Source organism: Bombyx mandarina, chromosome 25 (genome assembly GCF_030267445.1).
Source record: "Bombyx mandarina strain Sakado chromosome 25, ASM3026744v2".
Lineage (NCBI taxonomy): Eukaryota > Metazoa > Arthropoda > Insecta > Lepidoptera > Bombycidae > Bombyx > Bombyx mandarina.
This window is the reverse complement of record NC_143231.1, coordinates 9,980,864-9,999,786: the sequence shown is the minus strand read 5'-3', so window position 1 is coordinate 9,999,786 and position 18,923 is coordinate 9,980,864. Positions and strand designations below refer to the sequence as shown.

Here is an 18,923-nt window from a genome sequence, read left to right as displayed (position 1 = left end):
AAGTCCTGCCACATACTTCAAATATTTTTTTGTAAGAAACGGGTAAGCCATGTTTTATTCCGGCAATATTGTTCCGTTTTATTGTCATAGATTTACATCCGAGAAAATTAATGTTCAAGAGAGACGAAAGCTTAATTTTGGTAAATGTGATGAATGTATTGACATCTGCTACGCGGAGATTCGAAGGACATCTTGGAGAAATGCTTCTTGTATATGTTTTTATTGTTTCGTATTGTTTCAAAATCCAGTCGCTATAATTATATGAATGTAATAACGCGTTCTTTTCATAAGTACTGAACGAAAAATCAGCCATGTTTATTTTGAAATGTCAACATTGATCAGAAATGTCAAATAAATATTATTTTGTTTAATTCCGCGCTAAATATTTCATTAAAAACTAAAGATATTAAAGTGTGTGATCATTTAAAAATCGTATGGAGTAAAAATTCTTTCTGCAAATCATTAAAAGAGTGTCAGTTTTCCTGAGATATGTTTTAACACCTTCAATATGAGGCGAGGTCACTTAAGTTCAGGCGGTTGGCGGACTGAAAATCCCAGACAACATAGGCCTAGAAACCCAGGAAACCCACGCTTCAGGCCTCCCAGACCGTATAATCTTCACAATCCTAACAGGTTAGAAAAATTTGCGGCGCTCATTATGATTTTGATATCAGAAGTATCTTGAGTATGTATTGGACAAAATGAGAAAATATTCGTTTCAAAGCATTATTTAATTTAATTTATTGATTCTAGTAATGTCTGTTAGTGTTTTCAAATTGTTGTAATCAAATAATTTTATAAATTTTAGGTTCCCACATCCAGGGCCTAGACTACACAGACCGCCTCATTTTGGAAATTATCCTAATAGAGGAGACCAGCATTATGATGACAATACCGACCATTATGACAGACACACTTACAGAAACCATAACAGTCCTCAGCGCAATAGCTCCCTTAATTCTAGACATAGAGGTCATTACCAAAATAGAGGAGGAGGCCAAAGGCAGATACTTCCATACCTCCAACAAACAAGAACACTTGAAACTCCAATTTCAAATATTAAATGTTATGATAACAATAAATCACAAGCATACCATATAAACAGCATGGGTGATGTCGACCACAGAATTGTTGCTAACAATTCACTTGCTCAAGAAAGACTTTTAAATCACAGTCCTTGGGTAAACCCTCATTTTGATTGCAAATCATACCAAAATAAAAGCCCTCAAAAACATCATTTAAAGTACAATGAAAATATCGAAAATAAAAACAGTCAACCAAACTATCCAGGACACAGACCCCCTGCTTCTGATCACTACAGTACCACTCCTGATTTAGAAAACACAAATAATGATATATCATTCAGCAGGTCTATAGATGATACTGTAGATATTGTTAGAAAGCGACTTTTAAACAGGAATGAGCCTCCAAGTCCATCTTGTGATGATCCAAATGAAAATCAAATGACTACAATCAACACATCATCAATTCCATATGAGAATCCTCAACAAGAGCAGCCTGTAAAAAGAAGAGTGCAGAGACAAAGACAAATAGAAAAATCGAACTGTGACAAAATGAAAAATAATATTGTGAAACAGCTATTCAAAATGGACAAAGACAAAATACATAAATTGATGGACAACCCTAATTCATCAACAAAATTTGAATATGCAATAAACAGTTTTATAACAGAATCTCAGAACAGCTTGAATCGTCACATGAGATCATTAGCCGAGAAATCTCTCAGTAGTTCCAGTCATGACTTTATTCACAACGACAATAATACTATTTATGAAGACACATTCATGAAGCAGATGCAGTGTATCTTAGATCCGCAAGATACAGTTTTACTTGAAGACATAAAACCACTTGTTTTGGCTGAACTTAGTAAGATTTTGAAATTAAATAATGTGCAACAGGTGTATGAGATTGCAGAAACTGAAGATAACACTTATAGTGCAGAACATGTTGATTATGATTATCGTAGTGAAAATATATATAACGATAATTATGCACAAGAAAGATATTTAAATCAAGATGAAATTGATGATTATACTAATTTCCACAGTGGTGAGGTACCAAAATTCGATGAACACGATGAGATGAAACATCCCATTCAAAGTCACCCTAATAATCTGTATCGAAGACGAAGCTCAGAGAGTTTTAAAAGTACAGAAAATAAAAGAAACAATACCAACCAACAGGTAATTCCTGAAATAAAGCCCTTGTTTGAAACACACAGAGAACAGAGCTCTGAAGATGAAGATCCTTTTGCTGAATTAGACAGGCAATACCATGTTCCAGTTGACCACACTTTTCTAGAAAGTGAGGACTGCATAAATCCGTCCACTTCAACATCAAAGTCAGCCAATGAGTTTGTTTCACCGAAAACTGAAAAATCCTCATTAGATGATATTCCAAATCATTCTGAACAGATAAAAAATGAGATACAAATCAAAAATAACTCAGATTTATGTATAAAACTAGAAAACACTTTTCTTGAACAAGATCCAAATGTAATAAGTGAAATCATTAAAAATGATTTAACATGTACTGTAGAGAGCCCAGTTCAGAATGCATCAATGCAATCTTATTCAGAAACAATGAACAAACATTTTACAAGCACTGAGATAAAAGAAGAAATAAATCCAGTACCTAAATATGTTGAAAAAAAAATTTCAGAAAAAGATTTAATTACAAACAAAGGGATTGTACCTACAAGTTCTCGTAAAAGATCAATTGACCAAAGACCGTATCATCGAAAAGAAAAACGTAAAAAAAGTGATCCAGGACTTTATGATTCCAACAAACATAATAGTAATAGAAACACAAATAAAAATGTAAATAGTGGCACCTTGAAAAATGTTGAAAATTCTGAAGATGTTCCAAAACCATTGTTTAATTTGTTCTTATCAAAGAATGAGAATAATAAACATCCATCCAAAGATGCTAAAAGGTTAGAAACTGGAGACAAGGGATACTCAGATAAATATGTCAAAAGGAAAGAATATACAAAAAAACATAGACATACAACACCAATGAAAAAACATAATAATACTAACTATAGTCATTCCATAATATCTAAAGATGATAATACGTGTCCTGGAGATATTAGCACTAGTAGCAATAATCAAAATTCTAACAGAATTGATTCTAAAACGAAATTAAAAACAATTGACATGTTTATGGATCAGCCCAAAAAATCAAATTTACATCAAGCACATAGAAATACATCCATAGCTCCTAGTAAAAATGGAAATACAATAGGAAAACATAGCCCAAACAAACAAACCGGTGTAAGTCATAAAGAAAATAGTATTAAAAAGTTAATTTCAAAGGAAACTCAAACAATAAACAAAAGCACAGTCAATACTAAAAGTAGTCAAACTGAAAGGAAGAAATTTAATACTAAATCAATACAAACAGACCCAATCTCGGTGCAGAAAGAAACTACAAAATCAACTGATGTTTTTGAGAGAATGAAAGAGATTGACCTAGAAATACAAGTACTCCTGCAAGAGAAGTTTAAGCTCTACAATTCATTTGAGTCAAAGAATACTTGTCCGGTTAATGAACAAACTCTTGGCATGACAGTATTAAATGTAGTGCCAGTAAATAGAGGAGATGGAACTGAGTCTGCTGAAATAATTATTGAAGGTGATTTATCAGAAGACTCTATTGTAGATGATTTCAGCAACATACCTGTTGAAGAGCTTGAACAAATAGCCTTAGAGACAGTTGAAGAAACTGAACCAACACAAGAAAGAAGATTAAGAAGACACAGTCAAAAACAAGTAGAACAAAATGTTTCTGCCTTAAGTCCTTCATCACTTAAAAGAAGTAATAGGAAAGGAAAACCGCTTAACATATCACTCTTGGAGCAAATCATAACTGATGACAGGCCTCTTGAAGATATAATCGTACTTGACGAACTTGAAAATGTACCATCGAAAGTGAATAAAAAGAAATCACAAAGAACTCACACACCAAAAGCTAGAAAAGTATCGAAGAAAATGAAACCCTCAAGTACTTCTATTAATCTATCACAGCATAATATCAAAGAATGCTCAGTTGTTTTACAACCTCTAGATATAAGTCCTTATTTAGAATTATTATGTGAAGAACCTACTGAATGTGATGTGGCTATAGCTGGCCATAAATCACCCATTTATCTATTCTCTAATGACACCCTAGAACTACCCCCAGAAACACACAATCAACAAATGGAAGTTATAGAAGAAACAGATGTCAATGACATACAGTTTGACATGCTAGATGTTTCAGAGGACATAGTTATCGGGGACAATTGTGAGATTAAATCTAGGGACACTGATAGAATAGATGTACCTATCAGTGAAGATATAATACTAGATAACAGTCAGTCTTCATGTGACAACGCGATATCGGAGTTTGCACAAAATGAACCAGAATGCAAAACCTATGATTACTCTACTGATGAGAATCTACGCCGAGATGCAATTACAGTTACTGGGAACGCTGATGCAGTCCTTGCTATTGAGGTACGTAGTTTCCCGACTACCAAGACTTATACTAAAGCTAAATGTAAAAAAATTAATAATACCAAAAGTCTAATTAGAAAACCAACACTCTTTTAGTTCACCTATTACATGCTTTTTTAATTACCTTGATTTCTGTAAGTAATAATGATTTAATTGTGCTTTGTATCTTCCAGTGCATAGAAAACAACTTCATTGCGGCTTGTCTAGATGGTAATGTCTATCACTTCAACAGTGATGGCCAACTGCTGAATACTTTAAGGGGCTCTAATTTAGCAGTTACCTGCATCACTATAGTAAAAGAAAAATATGGCACGACAGTCTATACTGGTTCGCTGGATTCTAGGATACGATATTACGATTTAGAGGTAATCAATTCAAATAAAGTAAAAAATTTACTAGGTATTTTTGTGACACTGATAATATGTGGATAGATTTACGTATAAACATTGTGCACTAATAAATACTAAAGAAATGACTATTGCCGTAAGCAATGTTTCACATTTCCTGTCAACCTATTTCAGACAGGAGTGGAAAAGGGCCCGGAGTGCAATGTTCTTAGTCCAATCCAGACTATGGATCGCGCCTGGGACACTATATTCGTCGGTACAAGAACTGGTTTTGTGCTGCAATTTGAATGCAAAGTGAGAAATATATTTATATAAAGCGTGTTCCTATCATCATCATCATCATCATCAGCCTTTACCCGCCCACTGCTGGACATAGGCCTTCCCACCTTCCACTGAATTGTTGAGTTGAAAATGTTTGTGTCATAGAAACACGTGTTCCTATGACACAAACATTTCCTGGATGAGAAACCACAACTCTACCAAGTTTGCCTTCAATCAGATTAATGATTCAGGAAGAGATAAGGGATAAACATAGAATCTTTATTTAAATAATATTTAGTAATTTTTTTCTAAAAATACGGTTATTTGAGAAGCCATAACAATATTAAAATCTATAAACAATTCAAAATTAGTATAATAATAATAATAATAATGTCGAAACTCCTCTCCAGTTAGTATATTTTTAATTTTTCAATGTTTGGTACTTGAGTACTGTTGGGTTAAGAACACTGAGTTTTTTATGGCCCATCATAACAGGACCTTTCCCGCGATTCCAGGTTATCGTTACATTTTGGGACACCTTGTATCTGATAGAAAACAATAGAATATGAATTAAATATAATAGACTATAGTATAGTATAGTATAGTATAGTGAGATAATAATTCTACCTTAGTAATTATCAGATACACTTATAAAAAATTATAATGAATCATATTTACTAATAATTGTTATTTTCTGCAGAACAACATGCTCATTCCAGTCAGCACTGTGAAATTTTCGGATCAGTCAATCTTGGCTCTGCGAGCTATGAAAGAAGGCCCAAGGAAGGTTCTACTTGTGGCAGCGCGTTCAGAGAATGTGACAATTAAGGACGCACAAACAGGACTGCTGCTAAGGTCCTTAGTGGGTCCAAAAATGACTGTCTACACTTTATTATTTGAAGATGGCAAAGTGTACTGTGGAACGAGCAGTCATCAGATACATGTATTCGATTATAGTGTGAGTGCCACAATTTCACTTTATATTTATATTATAATAAGAATATAATATTATTCTAAGTGGTTACCAGAGCCCCACAGATACCATAACATGGCTGCTGCCACTCACGTTTAATCATAAAGTCGGCCCTGCACTTGAAGAGTGAAACAGCAGTTGTACTATAACTATATATGGAGACTTCGAACTCATGTTTCAAGGTGCATGTAATGCAATAACATATGAGAAAAAAACACTCAATTCAGATGGTTTTATTTTAAAAGATACATAATAATGCATAAACGGTAGATGGTGTTGGTTCTCGAAATCAAAAGGTCAATAAACTGGTAGCATATATTAATGAAAACAAAGCATTACTTAAATATTCAAACGAACTAATTATCTTAACGTCATTTTTAGTACTGTAATTTCAAAGGGTTCAGCGGCACTTGTATTCATTTTCGGAAAAAATGCAATATAATATAATACATAATAGGTATTATAGTGCCCTGTTTTTTAAATAAAAATAGTACCATATTGTCAAGTGCAGAACTGCTAATAGTTATAAATATACAGCAATTGTTTACTGTTAAATATTGTGTAGTTTTACCCTATTGATAATTTATCAGACTGGCAGCCACGTTGGATCACACGAAGGCGGTAAAGGCGCGGTGTGCCTGCGAGCGACGGGCGGGTTGGTGTTCGCGGGCTGCTACGATGGCTGCGTGTATGTGTACCGCGAGGGAGAGACCAGACCCCTCGCGCAGTTACGTGGCCCCAGCCTTATGTTACTGTCTCTGGCTATTGTTGGCAGCAAGGTAACACATTTATATATAATTAATAATTAATACAATTAACCCTTTGCTATAGTGGCTTTTTATTAATTAAATATTAAACCGTCTGAACGTACCAAAACTAATTAGAGAATATTTTTACACATAATCTTTCTACGTTTTATGGTTTCAAATTGCATATAATTTGTTTTATAATGGATCATATGTGGTTACTAACTAGGTGGGTGAGCGAGCTCACGCCTCACCAAACCGAAACTTATTGATGCCATAGCGCAGATGCCACTGGCGATCCATAACCCATGGCCATATCACGGCAGAAATAAGTTATAGTAATTTCTAAATTTATAATTCTTTTACTGGTTAATTTTTATTAAACAATCTTATGCCTACATTGTGGAAACCAAATATTATAAAATCTATTTTTGTTTTATTCCAGATAATCGCGGGCTATAAAGATAGAGGATTGTATATATGGAAGATACCTTTAAATATACTAAAGGAAATGATTTTATGAATATCTACCTGAATGTTAATAGATTTTCTCACCTTTAGTTGTAGTTGTTATTCATAAATGTAAAGATTTTTTTCTGTAAATAAAAAAAATATATATTTTCCAGAGTATTTACTTTCAAAAGCTGTTTTCTCATTAATTCAGCCCTAAGGGCTGAGTCACACCGGAATGGCAGCGGCAGGCAGCTTCGCAGCGAGCACTTTCAGTGTGAAATAATTTTAAACTTTATCTGTATACTGAAAAGATCAGTATCGCTTGAAAAGCTAGGAAAGGTCGCGACACAGCCGCCGCCTGCCTGCGGTGAAGCGAGCAGCCGCGCGCCACGTGCGTCTTGTCGGTCGTTCTGCCCGCGGCTGCCAGCGGCGACACAAGGCCGCTCGCGGCACCGCTGTCATATATAATAACCAATTCCATCACGTTCACTACAAACACACGAGTATTATTGCCGAATGAAGAAACTAAACTAGTCAAGAGGAGACTAGGCGCGTGCAGTCGAGAGGCCGCGCGAGGCTGCCAGCGGCGACGCCGGGAGCCGCTGGCATCGCCGCCGGCCGCTGCCATTCCGGTGTGACTCGGCCCTAAAGCGTCCTAATGTTAAGAAACACTGTTCCCTGTTACAATCGTATTATGTAGAAATAATTAACGATTGTCCATTAACCACTATAGTTATAAATGTGGCATTGAAAGCATTTAAGCATTTTGTTGTGCAGTCATAATGTAAAACCAAATTTTAGGTACCTACCTATGATGATAATTTCTGAGAAAAAACAAAAGCAAGCTTTTTGGTAAGATATTGAATAAATGTTTGAAAAGTGGTATATTCAATAAAATCTGTGAAACTTATAGTATTTTTTTTATATTTGGTGTCTACGATGAATGATGACTAAACCTGTTTCTAATAGAACAGTATAAAATGATTAACTTATTATTTAATTACAAATTATAACTCATGATATATTAGTCATGTCATGGCCTAAAGGCTGTGCGCTCGTGAGCTCGTCCACCCACCTAATCGAAAAAAAAACAATAGTGCTCATAAACTGCTTCTTTATGTAATGGATAATTTATTAAACTCAATTCGTTTAACGTATGCTTTTTGTAAATATTGTAAATACCCTGGGAAAAACATTCCGATAAAAAATAAGGCGATCTTTGGAGCACAATGTTGGATTTTAGTCAATTAATAATTAATTATTATTTTCGTTTTTTATTGCTTAGATGGGTGGATGAGCTTACAGTTTACCTGGTGTTAAGTGGTTACTAGAGCCCATAGACATCTACATCGTAAATGCGCCACCCACCTTGAGATATTAGTTCTAAGGTCTCAGTATAGTTACAACGGCTGCCCCTCCCTTCGAACCGAAACGCATTACTGCTTCACGGCAGAAATAGGCAAGGTGGTGGTACCTGCCCGTGCGGACTCACAAGGGGTCCTTACCACCAGTAACTACGCAAATTATATTTCTGCGGGCTTGACTTTTATTACACGATGTTATTCCCTCACCATGGAAGTCAATAGTGAACATTTGTTAAGTATGTATTTCATTAAAAAAACTGGTACCCGCATGCGGGATTCCAATATCGTTGCATCAGTAGATACGAATGCACCGGACGTCTTATTCTTTGGACCACGACGACTAATAAATTTCAAGCCTAAACTTACAGTGAATTTTTGACGTGAAATAAATAACCCATTCTCACCAAGAAAATCAATTAACATACCTCGACAAAACTTGAAAAATATAAAAATGAATAGTATAATAATTGAAACAGTAATATTTCAAGTAATATACATTCATTTTATGAACAATTTTATAAGAACTTTACATTTTAGAGTAAGTGGTCAAAATTGGGGCCTTTGCCTTATTTATATTTCCGTGGTCTACATTTTGCTAAATATGAGCACTGCCCTACGCAAAAAGAAACAAAAAATCGACTAAAGGATTAGTCGATTCCTAAAAAAATTGTTTTTGAACGCAAATTAATTCTTGCCAAGTGGCACTCCTGTTTAAATCTGACTTACGTCAGTGGGTGTTTCGTTCGGCGGCCATTATCCTACGTAGAATTAATTTTTTTTCGCTATTTAGTACTAGAAACAAAGAACTTAAGTGCTTTCTATAAATTCGACAACTAAATTGTGTGAAAAACAATTACTAGTACAAAAATAAAAAAATGAATCCAGAATAGTGAGTATTGCATCTGTAACATGGCGATTTCATGAACAAGGATGGGCAAATATCACGTCTCTGTATCCTCATTATAAAATTTGCTTAATTTTTTACAATATTACGAATTACATTCACACCATAAGATACAGTTTTTTAATTGACACTAATAGCTATATTGTGATGACGGGGGTGAGTCATTGTGTTCGTGGTAGGTACTATAGTAATAGTGAAAACGTAGTCATTCGTATCGTGAATGGCGTATTTGATCTAAAATTTTATCATCGCATTTCCCGGATTTCAATTACAGCTTATACATTTCTGTCAAAAAATATACGACGTTCCTTTGTTTGAGGATACAGAAGTTACGCCTCCTAAGGACATCAATAATTCTTCCAGTACAAACTGCATGATTTGCCCTTGACACGCACAGTATTTGTTTTAAAGTATATTACAATTATTGATTACAGCGACTATTTATTCAAACTACTCCTGATTGGTGACTCTGGAGTTGGGAAATCATGTCTGTTGCTAAGATTCGCTGATGATACGTACACCGAGAGCTACATCAGTACTATTGGCGTGGACTTTAAAATTAGGACTGTAGACTTAAATGGCAAGACAATAAAGTTACAAATATGGGACACAGCTGGACAGGAGCGGTTTAGAACCATCACCTCATCATACTACAGAGGAGCACATGGAATCATCATTGTATATGATTGCACAGACCAGGTAATTATATGACCCTACACTAATATTTTCAGAATAAAATATCACATCTTAAGAACAAAAAAAAACATTGTCTATTTTCTTTTTTATACTAAAATAAATGTTTAAAATAAGTATTTTATAAAAAATCTCAAAGATTATGGTTTTCAACAAAGAAAACAAAGAACCAACATTTGACACATCTAAATTGCACAAAGAAGATTCACAAATTCAAATGTAAACTAAACCATTCTTAATAATTACAAATACTAGTATTTTCATCTGGAGTACATAGTAAAATTTCTATATAAATTAGAAAATTGTTTATGCAAACAATAAATGAGAAAATAAAAAAATTGGCATTAATCCAGTTCTCCAAACAAAACACTGAAGTGTAAACAATCAATGCAGTGAATCATATTAATCTATACCTCTCCTCCTACCTCTCTATATCTATACGGTTCAATATTTTAGGTGTTGATAAAAAAATTACAATTTGCTTCACTTTTAAAATTTGAACTAATATTATAAATATGGAACTGGATTTTTTAACTATTAGACACAGTTGACTTTACGTTTTGTATTTCTTATAACTTTTTATTTCCTTACTACAACTATTACACATTTAAAAAAAGACATTTCATGGTTGAAAATAATATGTAGTTTAAAAATAAAAAAAATATGCTCTATGAATGGTATTTATTAAGATAATTTGCAAGTTCATTAGATTAGAGCAATGATACCATATCAATGTATGGTAATATATAAATAAATTTGCACACATTAAGATTACTATGACTATTATTCAAATAAGATTAAATTTTTGAATTTTTCTGTGAGAAAATCTAGTAATAGTGTCCAATTAAAAAAGATGCTCATCATTTGAAAATTCATTGTGAACTATTTAAGAGATTTACAGAAGCTGTAGAGTACATCAAAATATAATAGTTAAGGTCAATGATTAGTAGTTTGGCACATCAAATTTTACTAAAAAAACTCATCTTTTATTCATTTGGAAAAAAGTATTATTAACATAAAAATATAATGTGAAGACAACATTATTATAACCTTGCGTTTAATATTATTTAAATTGAAGCATTATAATTTTTTGTATTGATTGATTGATTTATGTAATTGTAATATATATATAAAACAGTCAAACAATAGATTACAAGCAAAAGTGTAAGTTTATTTGTAACCAAGATCTCTAAAGTGTTCAATATTGTGACCAAACTTTCTAAAGTGACAGCTTACTAACTAGTTAGTTTTATTTCAACATAAAAATATAATGTGAAGACAACATTATTATAACCTTGCGTTTAATATTATTTAAATTGAAGCATTATAATTTTTTGTATTGATTGATTGATTTATGTAATTGTAATATATATATAAAACAGTCGAACAATAGATTACAAGCAAAAGTGTAAGTTTATTTGTAACCAAGATCTCTAAAGTGTTCAATATTGTGACCAAACTTTCTAAAGTGACAGCTTACTAACTAGTTAGTTTTATTTCATGCGTCATATATCAGGATTACCCTTTTTTTAAATCAAAGGAAAACTTTCTAAAAAAATATATATTCCATTACAGGATTCATTCAGCAATGTGAAACAGTGGTTAGAGGAGATTGATCGTTACGCTTGTGACAATGTGAACAAACTGCTCGTCGGTAACAAGTGTGACTTAACCACTAAAAAGGTTGTCGACTTTAGTACAGCTAAGGTAAGTTATGAATGAATAAATAAGTCTGTAAAGTAACTTTGTAACCAATTATTTTAGATGACTAAAAGTGGTTGAAGCTACTAGCTACTGTGTGAATACACATATTTTTTTTATTGCCTTTGTAGGCAGACGAGCATACGGCCCACCTGATGTTAAGTGGTCACCGTCGCTCATAGACGTCAGCAATGCCAGGGGCAGAGCCAAGCCGCTGCCTAACATAAAGTAGGCATTTGAGCTTTATATGTATATTGCTACTGATGTAATGCTTATTGCACAATACCTAATCAATAATTATAATTAATGAGTAGTACTCTACATGTTGTCTTTGATTCTTTGTCTGGATCATTTACTTTGTGTGCAATTTTTATTATTGTTTTAATAAAATTTAAGAGAAGCAAGTTTCATTGTGAAATTGAGTGACATTTGTATTTTATGATCTGGTAACCTGTAGACTAGTTGTTAACATAAAGAAATATATGTAATAAAAGATCTAAAGAATCTCCCAATCAACAGCATTTCGGTCAATTCATACTACAATAATGTGTTCCACTTGTGTAAACATCATTGCTAAAACTGATAGCTGATGTTATTTCACAAAGCACAAATATTTATCAATAGGGGTGTCATGCAAGCTCATCTCTTAAATTTGGTATAAAAATTATAGCTTCCGCTTCGCTTCAGGGATCCGTTCGCTGGTTCGCTTCGGGTAGTTCCGATTACTGATTGACTGCGTGTCATCTTTGCAACGCTTTTATAGTCGATACGACATCCTTAGAATTGTCGAGAACATTCCTCACAGGTCGAATATTTTCGATGTGTGTTTCCGCTATCTGAAAATAAATGGTGTTGTACTTCTCGAGCATTCTAGATGTTATTTAATCCTTTGATATTCGTTTCGGCGATAGATGGCGTTACTCTTATCGGCGTAACAATATGGATCCATGTAAATGTTTTTTTTTAAATATCTATATTAATATATAAATCTACAGTGGTTTTTACGGATGTTCCATTATAACTACTGAACCATGCATCTGATCGACTTGAAACTTGGTATCCATGTAGAAAATACGTGCACTTAATGGATAGGCTAATATTTATATGAGTGTTGGACTACGTACACCAGTTGCGGGGGCGTTAATGATGATAATTTTTGTGGGGGGGGTGAGAAATAATAATGTTAATTTTAAATGCCCAGCGAAGCGGACGGGTACAGCCAGTTATCTTTTTTTTTTATTGCCCTTGTAGGCCGACGAGCATACGGCCCACCTGATGGTGAGTGGTTACCGTCGCCCATGGACTTCAGCAATGCCAGGGGCAGAGCCAAGCGCGCTGCCTACAAAATTATCTAATATGTGGTTTTAAATATGGCAGCAATATGCGGAACAACTGGGCATTCCGTTCCTCGAGACGTCAGCGAAGAACTCTACGAACGTTGAGCAGGCGTTCATGACGATGGCGGCGGAGATCAAGGCGCGCGTGGGCCCGCCCTCCACCGGCGCCGCGCCCGCCGGCCACGTCAAGATCGATCAGGGACAACCCATCGACACCGGCAAGTCCTCGTGCTGCTGAATACTGCCTGCTTACTCACGAGGTAACCACCGTCATGCGCCCGCTGAGTTTCTCGCCGGATCTTCTCAGCGGGTCGCTATCCCGATCCGGTAGTAGATTCATTCGCGAAGCAATTGCTCTTGAGTTGTTAGGTCTCCTTCGGAGGCGCTCGGGCGGTTGTTAGCAAATCCCATCCGTCCTGGCTGAGCCTTGCTCGCCCACCTGTCCTGGTGAAACTGGAAAGGCCGCCGCGCCACCAGTAATACTTCAATCATAAAAAAAGTAACCACCATCTGCCATTTACAACTGCTCTTATCACTTCATAAATGTTGACCGATAAGATAGGCTTTTACTAAAGGTCCTTGACAAATGTTCACGATTGACTTCCACGGTGAAGGAATAGCGTCGTGTAATAAAAATCAAACCCGCAAAATTATAATTTGCGTAATTACCGGTGGTAGGACCTCTTGTGAGTCCGCACGGGTAGGTACCACCACCCTACCTATTTCTGCCGTGAAGCAGTAACGCGTTTCGGTTTGAAGGGCGGAGCAGCTAACTATACTGAGACCTTAGAACTTGTATCTCAAGATGGGTGGCGCATTTACGTTGTAGATGTATATGGGCTCCAGTAACCACTTCAACACCAGGTGCGCTGTGAGTCCGTCCACCCATCTAAGCAATAAAAATTTTTTTAATATTTAATTAATTTAATAATTAATTAATTTCATATCAACCACTCGTGTCTTCATTTGTTTTAAACAATTCCCTATTGGCAGCGTGCGTGCGTGACGCGAGGATAGAGACAGACGAGGACAGTTCCGGTCACACCCGCGACACTACAACAATGAAATTACAACAAAAAAATATCGCAACATTACGATTATAAATAAATAAATTTAAACAATTTTGTGTGACGCCCGCTCGTCCACCGCTAACGTTATTTAGTTGCTGTCAGGTTAAAATTTAGAATGAAAAAAAAACGAATAAAAAAATATTTACAAAAAAATAAAACGAACGGTGTAGTGTATGAACGTATGTTCGTACACATGTTTATATATATAATGAATATCTTAGGTTAATTTTGTGCTGTTTCCGGTAAGAAATTATGATTCGATAACTGAGCGACGTTAGGATGTGTGTGCGCAGTGCGATGGTTGGAAACACAGGTATAAAGCGGCTTTCAGACTACGATATAGTATGCCGGCATATAGTAAGCCAATAATATAGTAAGCCAATAATATATAGTACAGTGTGAACGTGTCCATAACAATGTATGGTGCGCGATATTGTTGTGCTATGAGCTATATACTATATTATATTATAGCATAGTCTGAAAGCGGCCTAACATTGTATAGGAACGGGCCTTGTAACATATTCGTAAGGAATTAGCTAATGTTCCGGTGGTCGCACACTGGGACTTGGGGCGTCATACGATATGTATGTATTATAGTATTTGTAACTCCATGCACATGTGATCGAGCGAAAACCAACCTAATTTTAATAGATACAAAGTTCGATTTTGTTTCGATCGTATAAGGCGAATATTTAATAGATTCGTCGAGCTTAGTGGCCCGATAGGAGTCGTGCCAGACTTGTCTATGGCTATCGATAATTTATGTAAAATGTTTGGCTTGCCGTGAGGGACCAAGCACAATTCCACTGAGTATCTAACATTAAATTAAAAAACAATATACCTAAACCTGTGTTTCGACAATTCTCCGACCACCATGTACACGTGTGATTATAGAATCAGTGATACCACAGTAACATTGTGACAGTGTGTGACCATCATAAAAAAAAACTTAAGTGAAGAATTAAAAAAAATAATTAAATCTGTCTTTCTAATACTGTCCATTACGCATAGGCTAATTATAGGTTTTTTTTTTATCAATATTATTATATTCCAGCTTGTGTTAAGTTTTTTATTTTATCATCACTCGAGGTACTAATATAAATATGCACTGGGTGTTTTAATATTTACATTGTAATAATGTTATGTCGAAGCCTGTAAATGTTGTGCTATGTTGAAAATTTTGTGTCCATCCGAATGATGATCACGGAATTGTAGATATAGCTAAACGCCCCTAGATTTAGACACACACATAAACACAGTAAATTTGTAGCAGTTTAAAAGCAGTTAACGCTTCGATGAACAGTTTAAAAAAAAAGTCTACAAATCCCTCTTGCTTTATAAAGTTTAATGTGATTTAGTTGCAAATTGAATGTAACTCCGATATTTATTTGAGCACCATTTTGAACTGTTGATCGAAGGTAATATAGTATTAATTAAAAGACATATTCAATATCACGGCTATGTGATAGTTAATTTTTTTTTATTGCCTACTTACAAAGCTTTACATTATTAATTGTTGAATCAGATTTTTTTAAGTTTTGTAAACTGATTTAAACGTCTGAATGAAACAACAATTTGTGATGTGGGGATTTTATTATTAATTATATAAATTATTTTATTTAACTCCGGTCTATTTCTGTAATAATTCGTTATTTTTATACTATTATTACATCAAGGTTAAGTTTACTTAATGTCGAGTCTGCTGGCCCCTGTAATTTCTGTATCGAGGGTTCATTAGAAATTAAAACAGTATGCTATGAAAAGGATGTTTTATTTTAGGTTTATCTTTACATATTAAATCATAATTAAAAGAAATTAACAACAGCATCTCATCATGTACTCGTAGTCGTGACAGAGACCGTGGAGATTGAGTGGGCACTGCAGGAACGAGGGACAGATTATTGGCAGTTGATCTGTAGGGGTATAACAAATACATTAAAATTGTATCATGATGTTCGTTTGGACTTCGAAAGGAGTGGCCTTTTCGTTAATTGAGATGATCTCATGACCTTTTTACAGAAGTGGGAGTAGACATGAGTTGCTATCTAGAACCAATCCATTCATTGTATAGTATAGTGCGTTTCCAAAGATCTATTTTGCCATTGGCTTAGAACGAACTTCATTCTACATTCATTTCTTCAAACAAGACTCTAATGTCTTCAGCGGTATATCTATGATCATCGGTGACCATTCACCATCACCATCAAGCCCATATCTTCGTCTGCCTAAGAAGGCGATAAGAAAATCATTTTCAGCCTGTGTAATAATAAATGTCATATTAAGCCTTAAAAGTACTTTGAATTGTGTCAGTCAGATCTACTAGGAATTAATGATGTTGTTATAGTAAAAAGACCATCTCGAATCAAATAAGAAGCGGAACATTAAAATTCTCTGAACAAATTAAGGACAAGGATGGGTGGTTAAAAAGTAAACTTCCAACTTTCTCTGTATGATAATAATGACTCGCTCACCTAAAGGATATGCACAACCACAACAGTAGCCATGAATGATAGCTTCATCGTCTTCGCAGCCTCTAGGAGGACACCCATTACACCACATACCGATCCAGAGCCAAGGTAAATTCCCTAAAATTTAATTCATTTAAATTAACATTATCGTTTTGTTGAACTGTTTATTTGAAGGTGAAAGATCCTGAATAACCTTTGCTATTTAGGGCGCGATTGTTTGTAAGTACACTTTAAAATGGTATAACATTTAAGTTCGCTTTAAAATCTTATGGTTCCGTTGTTGATGTTGTTAGATGTTGAAAAAGAAGCTGCCGCAGTCAGGGTAAGATCTATTACGAGTTTTATTGAATAAAATAAAATTTATCGTAATAACGCCATACTAAGTCAGCGTCGACGATCACAATCTTGTTACACGTCATTCTTAAACATTTCTTTATTTTTTATTGCTTTAACAAGAAAACTGATGCCGCTCAGGGACAGGACGTAGGGTTCAGAAGCTCATTACAGAATTGCATGGCAGGAAAGACTACCACAAGATACCAGAGATGAGTGATCGCTATATGGAGTTAAACAGATGCAATTGATATTTCGCATACAACACCGCATGTGACGTCTTGAGTGAGAGTTAGGATCCGCTAAGAACACCCACCATTCTTGAGGCTAACCAGTATTCGCCTTCAGGTGACTCGGTACTGGATGTGAGATACACGAGGAGATGAGAGGAAATGTCTAAAAACTACTGGTGATCGCTGATCAACTGTTTTCCCTTGAATACGCATAAAAGCTTTTTGTTGGGAACGAAGCGAAGTTGCGTGAATAGTTTCATTTTGTTTATTTAGTATTTCTTCTTAAACGTGTAATAACGGTGGTTTATTAACTGTTTACCATCTGTGATATTGTAAAAATGTAGGAAAATGAAACAAAACCGCTGGATGTGGCTTCTCGGGTTCTTCCCGTTCTACAATTATGATAAGCTACAATGTTATTGCTATCTGTAATTTTACGTCACTGTTCTTAGGATAGGTTGAACTTAATATTTCAATACCAAAAACTCCCAAAACATATGATTGAGATACGCGGATATAAATACTCACATCGAGGTGCTTTCCTTACTGCCTCAATTCCAGTATTCACAGAATTCTTGACGAACAGTGCATTGATGTTAAGCAGGAGACAGGCTAACAAAAATCCTTGACCTATCCTTCCGATATCCATTTTGTGAATGCTATCAGAGCGTGTCCGTTTAAATATATATGTGAGGTTTGTATTATTAGTTAGGTACGTAGCTAATTAGTCGTAGGTCAGTGACAGTAATTTTTAGGAACTGACCCTCATTAGCGTTTGACTGAAATGAAGTAATTAAAGAAGTTCACTGAACTTTTGGGTAGTACATTGTCTTAAATCTATACTAATATATAAATCTAGTGGTTTTTACGGATGTTCCGTTATAACTACTGAACCATGCATCCGATTGACTTGAAACTTGGTATCCATGTAGAAAATACATGTACTTAATGGATAGGCTAATATTTATATTGAGTATTGGACTCCCTACACCAGTTGCGGGGGCGTTAATGATGAGAATCTTTGTGGGGGTGAGAAATAATAATGTTAATTTTAAATGCCCAGCGAAGCATACGGTTACAGCTAGTTACAAATAATGTTAGACTGTTGATTGTACTATCATTCCTTTCTTTTCGTCTTTAGCTGGCGTACGAGCTCACGGCCCACCTAGTGCTAAGTGGTTATCGGAGCCACGACGTAAATTTTATTATCAGGCGTCTCTTCTTTCAAACCGGAACGCAGGACTGTTTGCCAACAGAAATGGGCATAGTTATGTTATATGTCCGTGCAAGTTTTACAAATATGCCAATCTATATATAAAATAATTTTTTACACGATTTTATTAGCTGTGTACGTTTGTGTGTAATAGAACCTGTGAATGTCATCTTGATCTACTTTAATACGTTAAGTTAACTTGAAAATTTGCCCAAGCATCAAGGACTGATAACAATACAATAATTTTATAACTTCGCTCTAATATCCCGATCAACATCTACGGGATAAAAAGTGAAATTAATTGTTA

General features: G+C 34.9%; 3 protein-coding genes across 3 annotated transcripts; 2 read left to right on the top strand and 1 right to left on the bottom strand.

The window, feature by feature from the left end:
- Positions 1-291: 291 nt before the first annotated feature.
- LOC114246416 (uncharacterized) lies at positions 292-7,469 on the top strand. The gene is made up of 7 exons (XM_089738369.1): positions 292-633; positions 809-4,520; positions 4,694-4,885; positions 5,042-5,161; positions 5,829-6,086; positions 6,692-6,880; positions 7,293-7,469. Exons 1-7 carry the CDS (start codon positions 509-511, stop codon positions 7,368-7,370), a joined length of 4,674 nt encoding a protein of 1,557 aa, XP_089594495.1. The 5' UTR covers positions 292-508; the 3' UTR covers positions 7,371-7,469.
- Positions 7,470-9,405: 1,936 nt separating this feature from the next.
- Rab1 (RAS oncogene family member Rab1) lies at positions 9,406-16,132 on the top strand. The gene is made up of 5 exons (XM_028178926.2): positions 9,406-9,553; positions 10,003-10,267; positions 11,837-11,968; positions 13,340-13,559; positions 14,293-16,132. Exons 1-4 carry the CDS (start codon positions 9,540-9,542, stop codon positions 13,535-13,537), a joined length of 609 nt encoding a protein of 202 aa, XP_028034727.1. The 5' UTR covers positions 9,406-9,539; the 3' UTR covers positions 13,538-13,559; positions 14,293-16,132.
- Positions 14,536-18,052, bottom strand: LOC114246413 (uncharacterized). The gene is made up of 3 exons (XM_028178905.2): positions 17,932-18,052; positions 16,841-16,954; positions 14,536-16,282 (listed from the first exon to the last, which is right to left on the bottom strand). The coding sequence occupies exons 1-3, from the start codon at positions 18,050-18,052 to the stop codon at positions 16,185-16,187; spliced, it is 333 nt and encodes a 110-aa protein (XP_028034706.2). The 3' UTR covers positions 14,536-16,184.
- Positions 18,053-18,923: the final 871 nt, after the last annotated feature.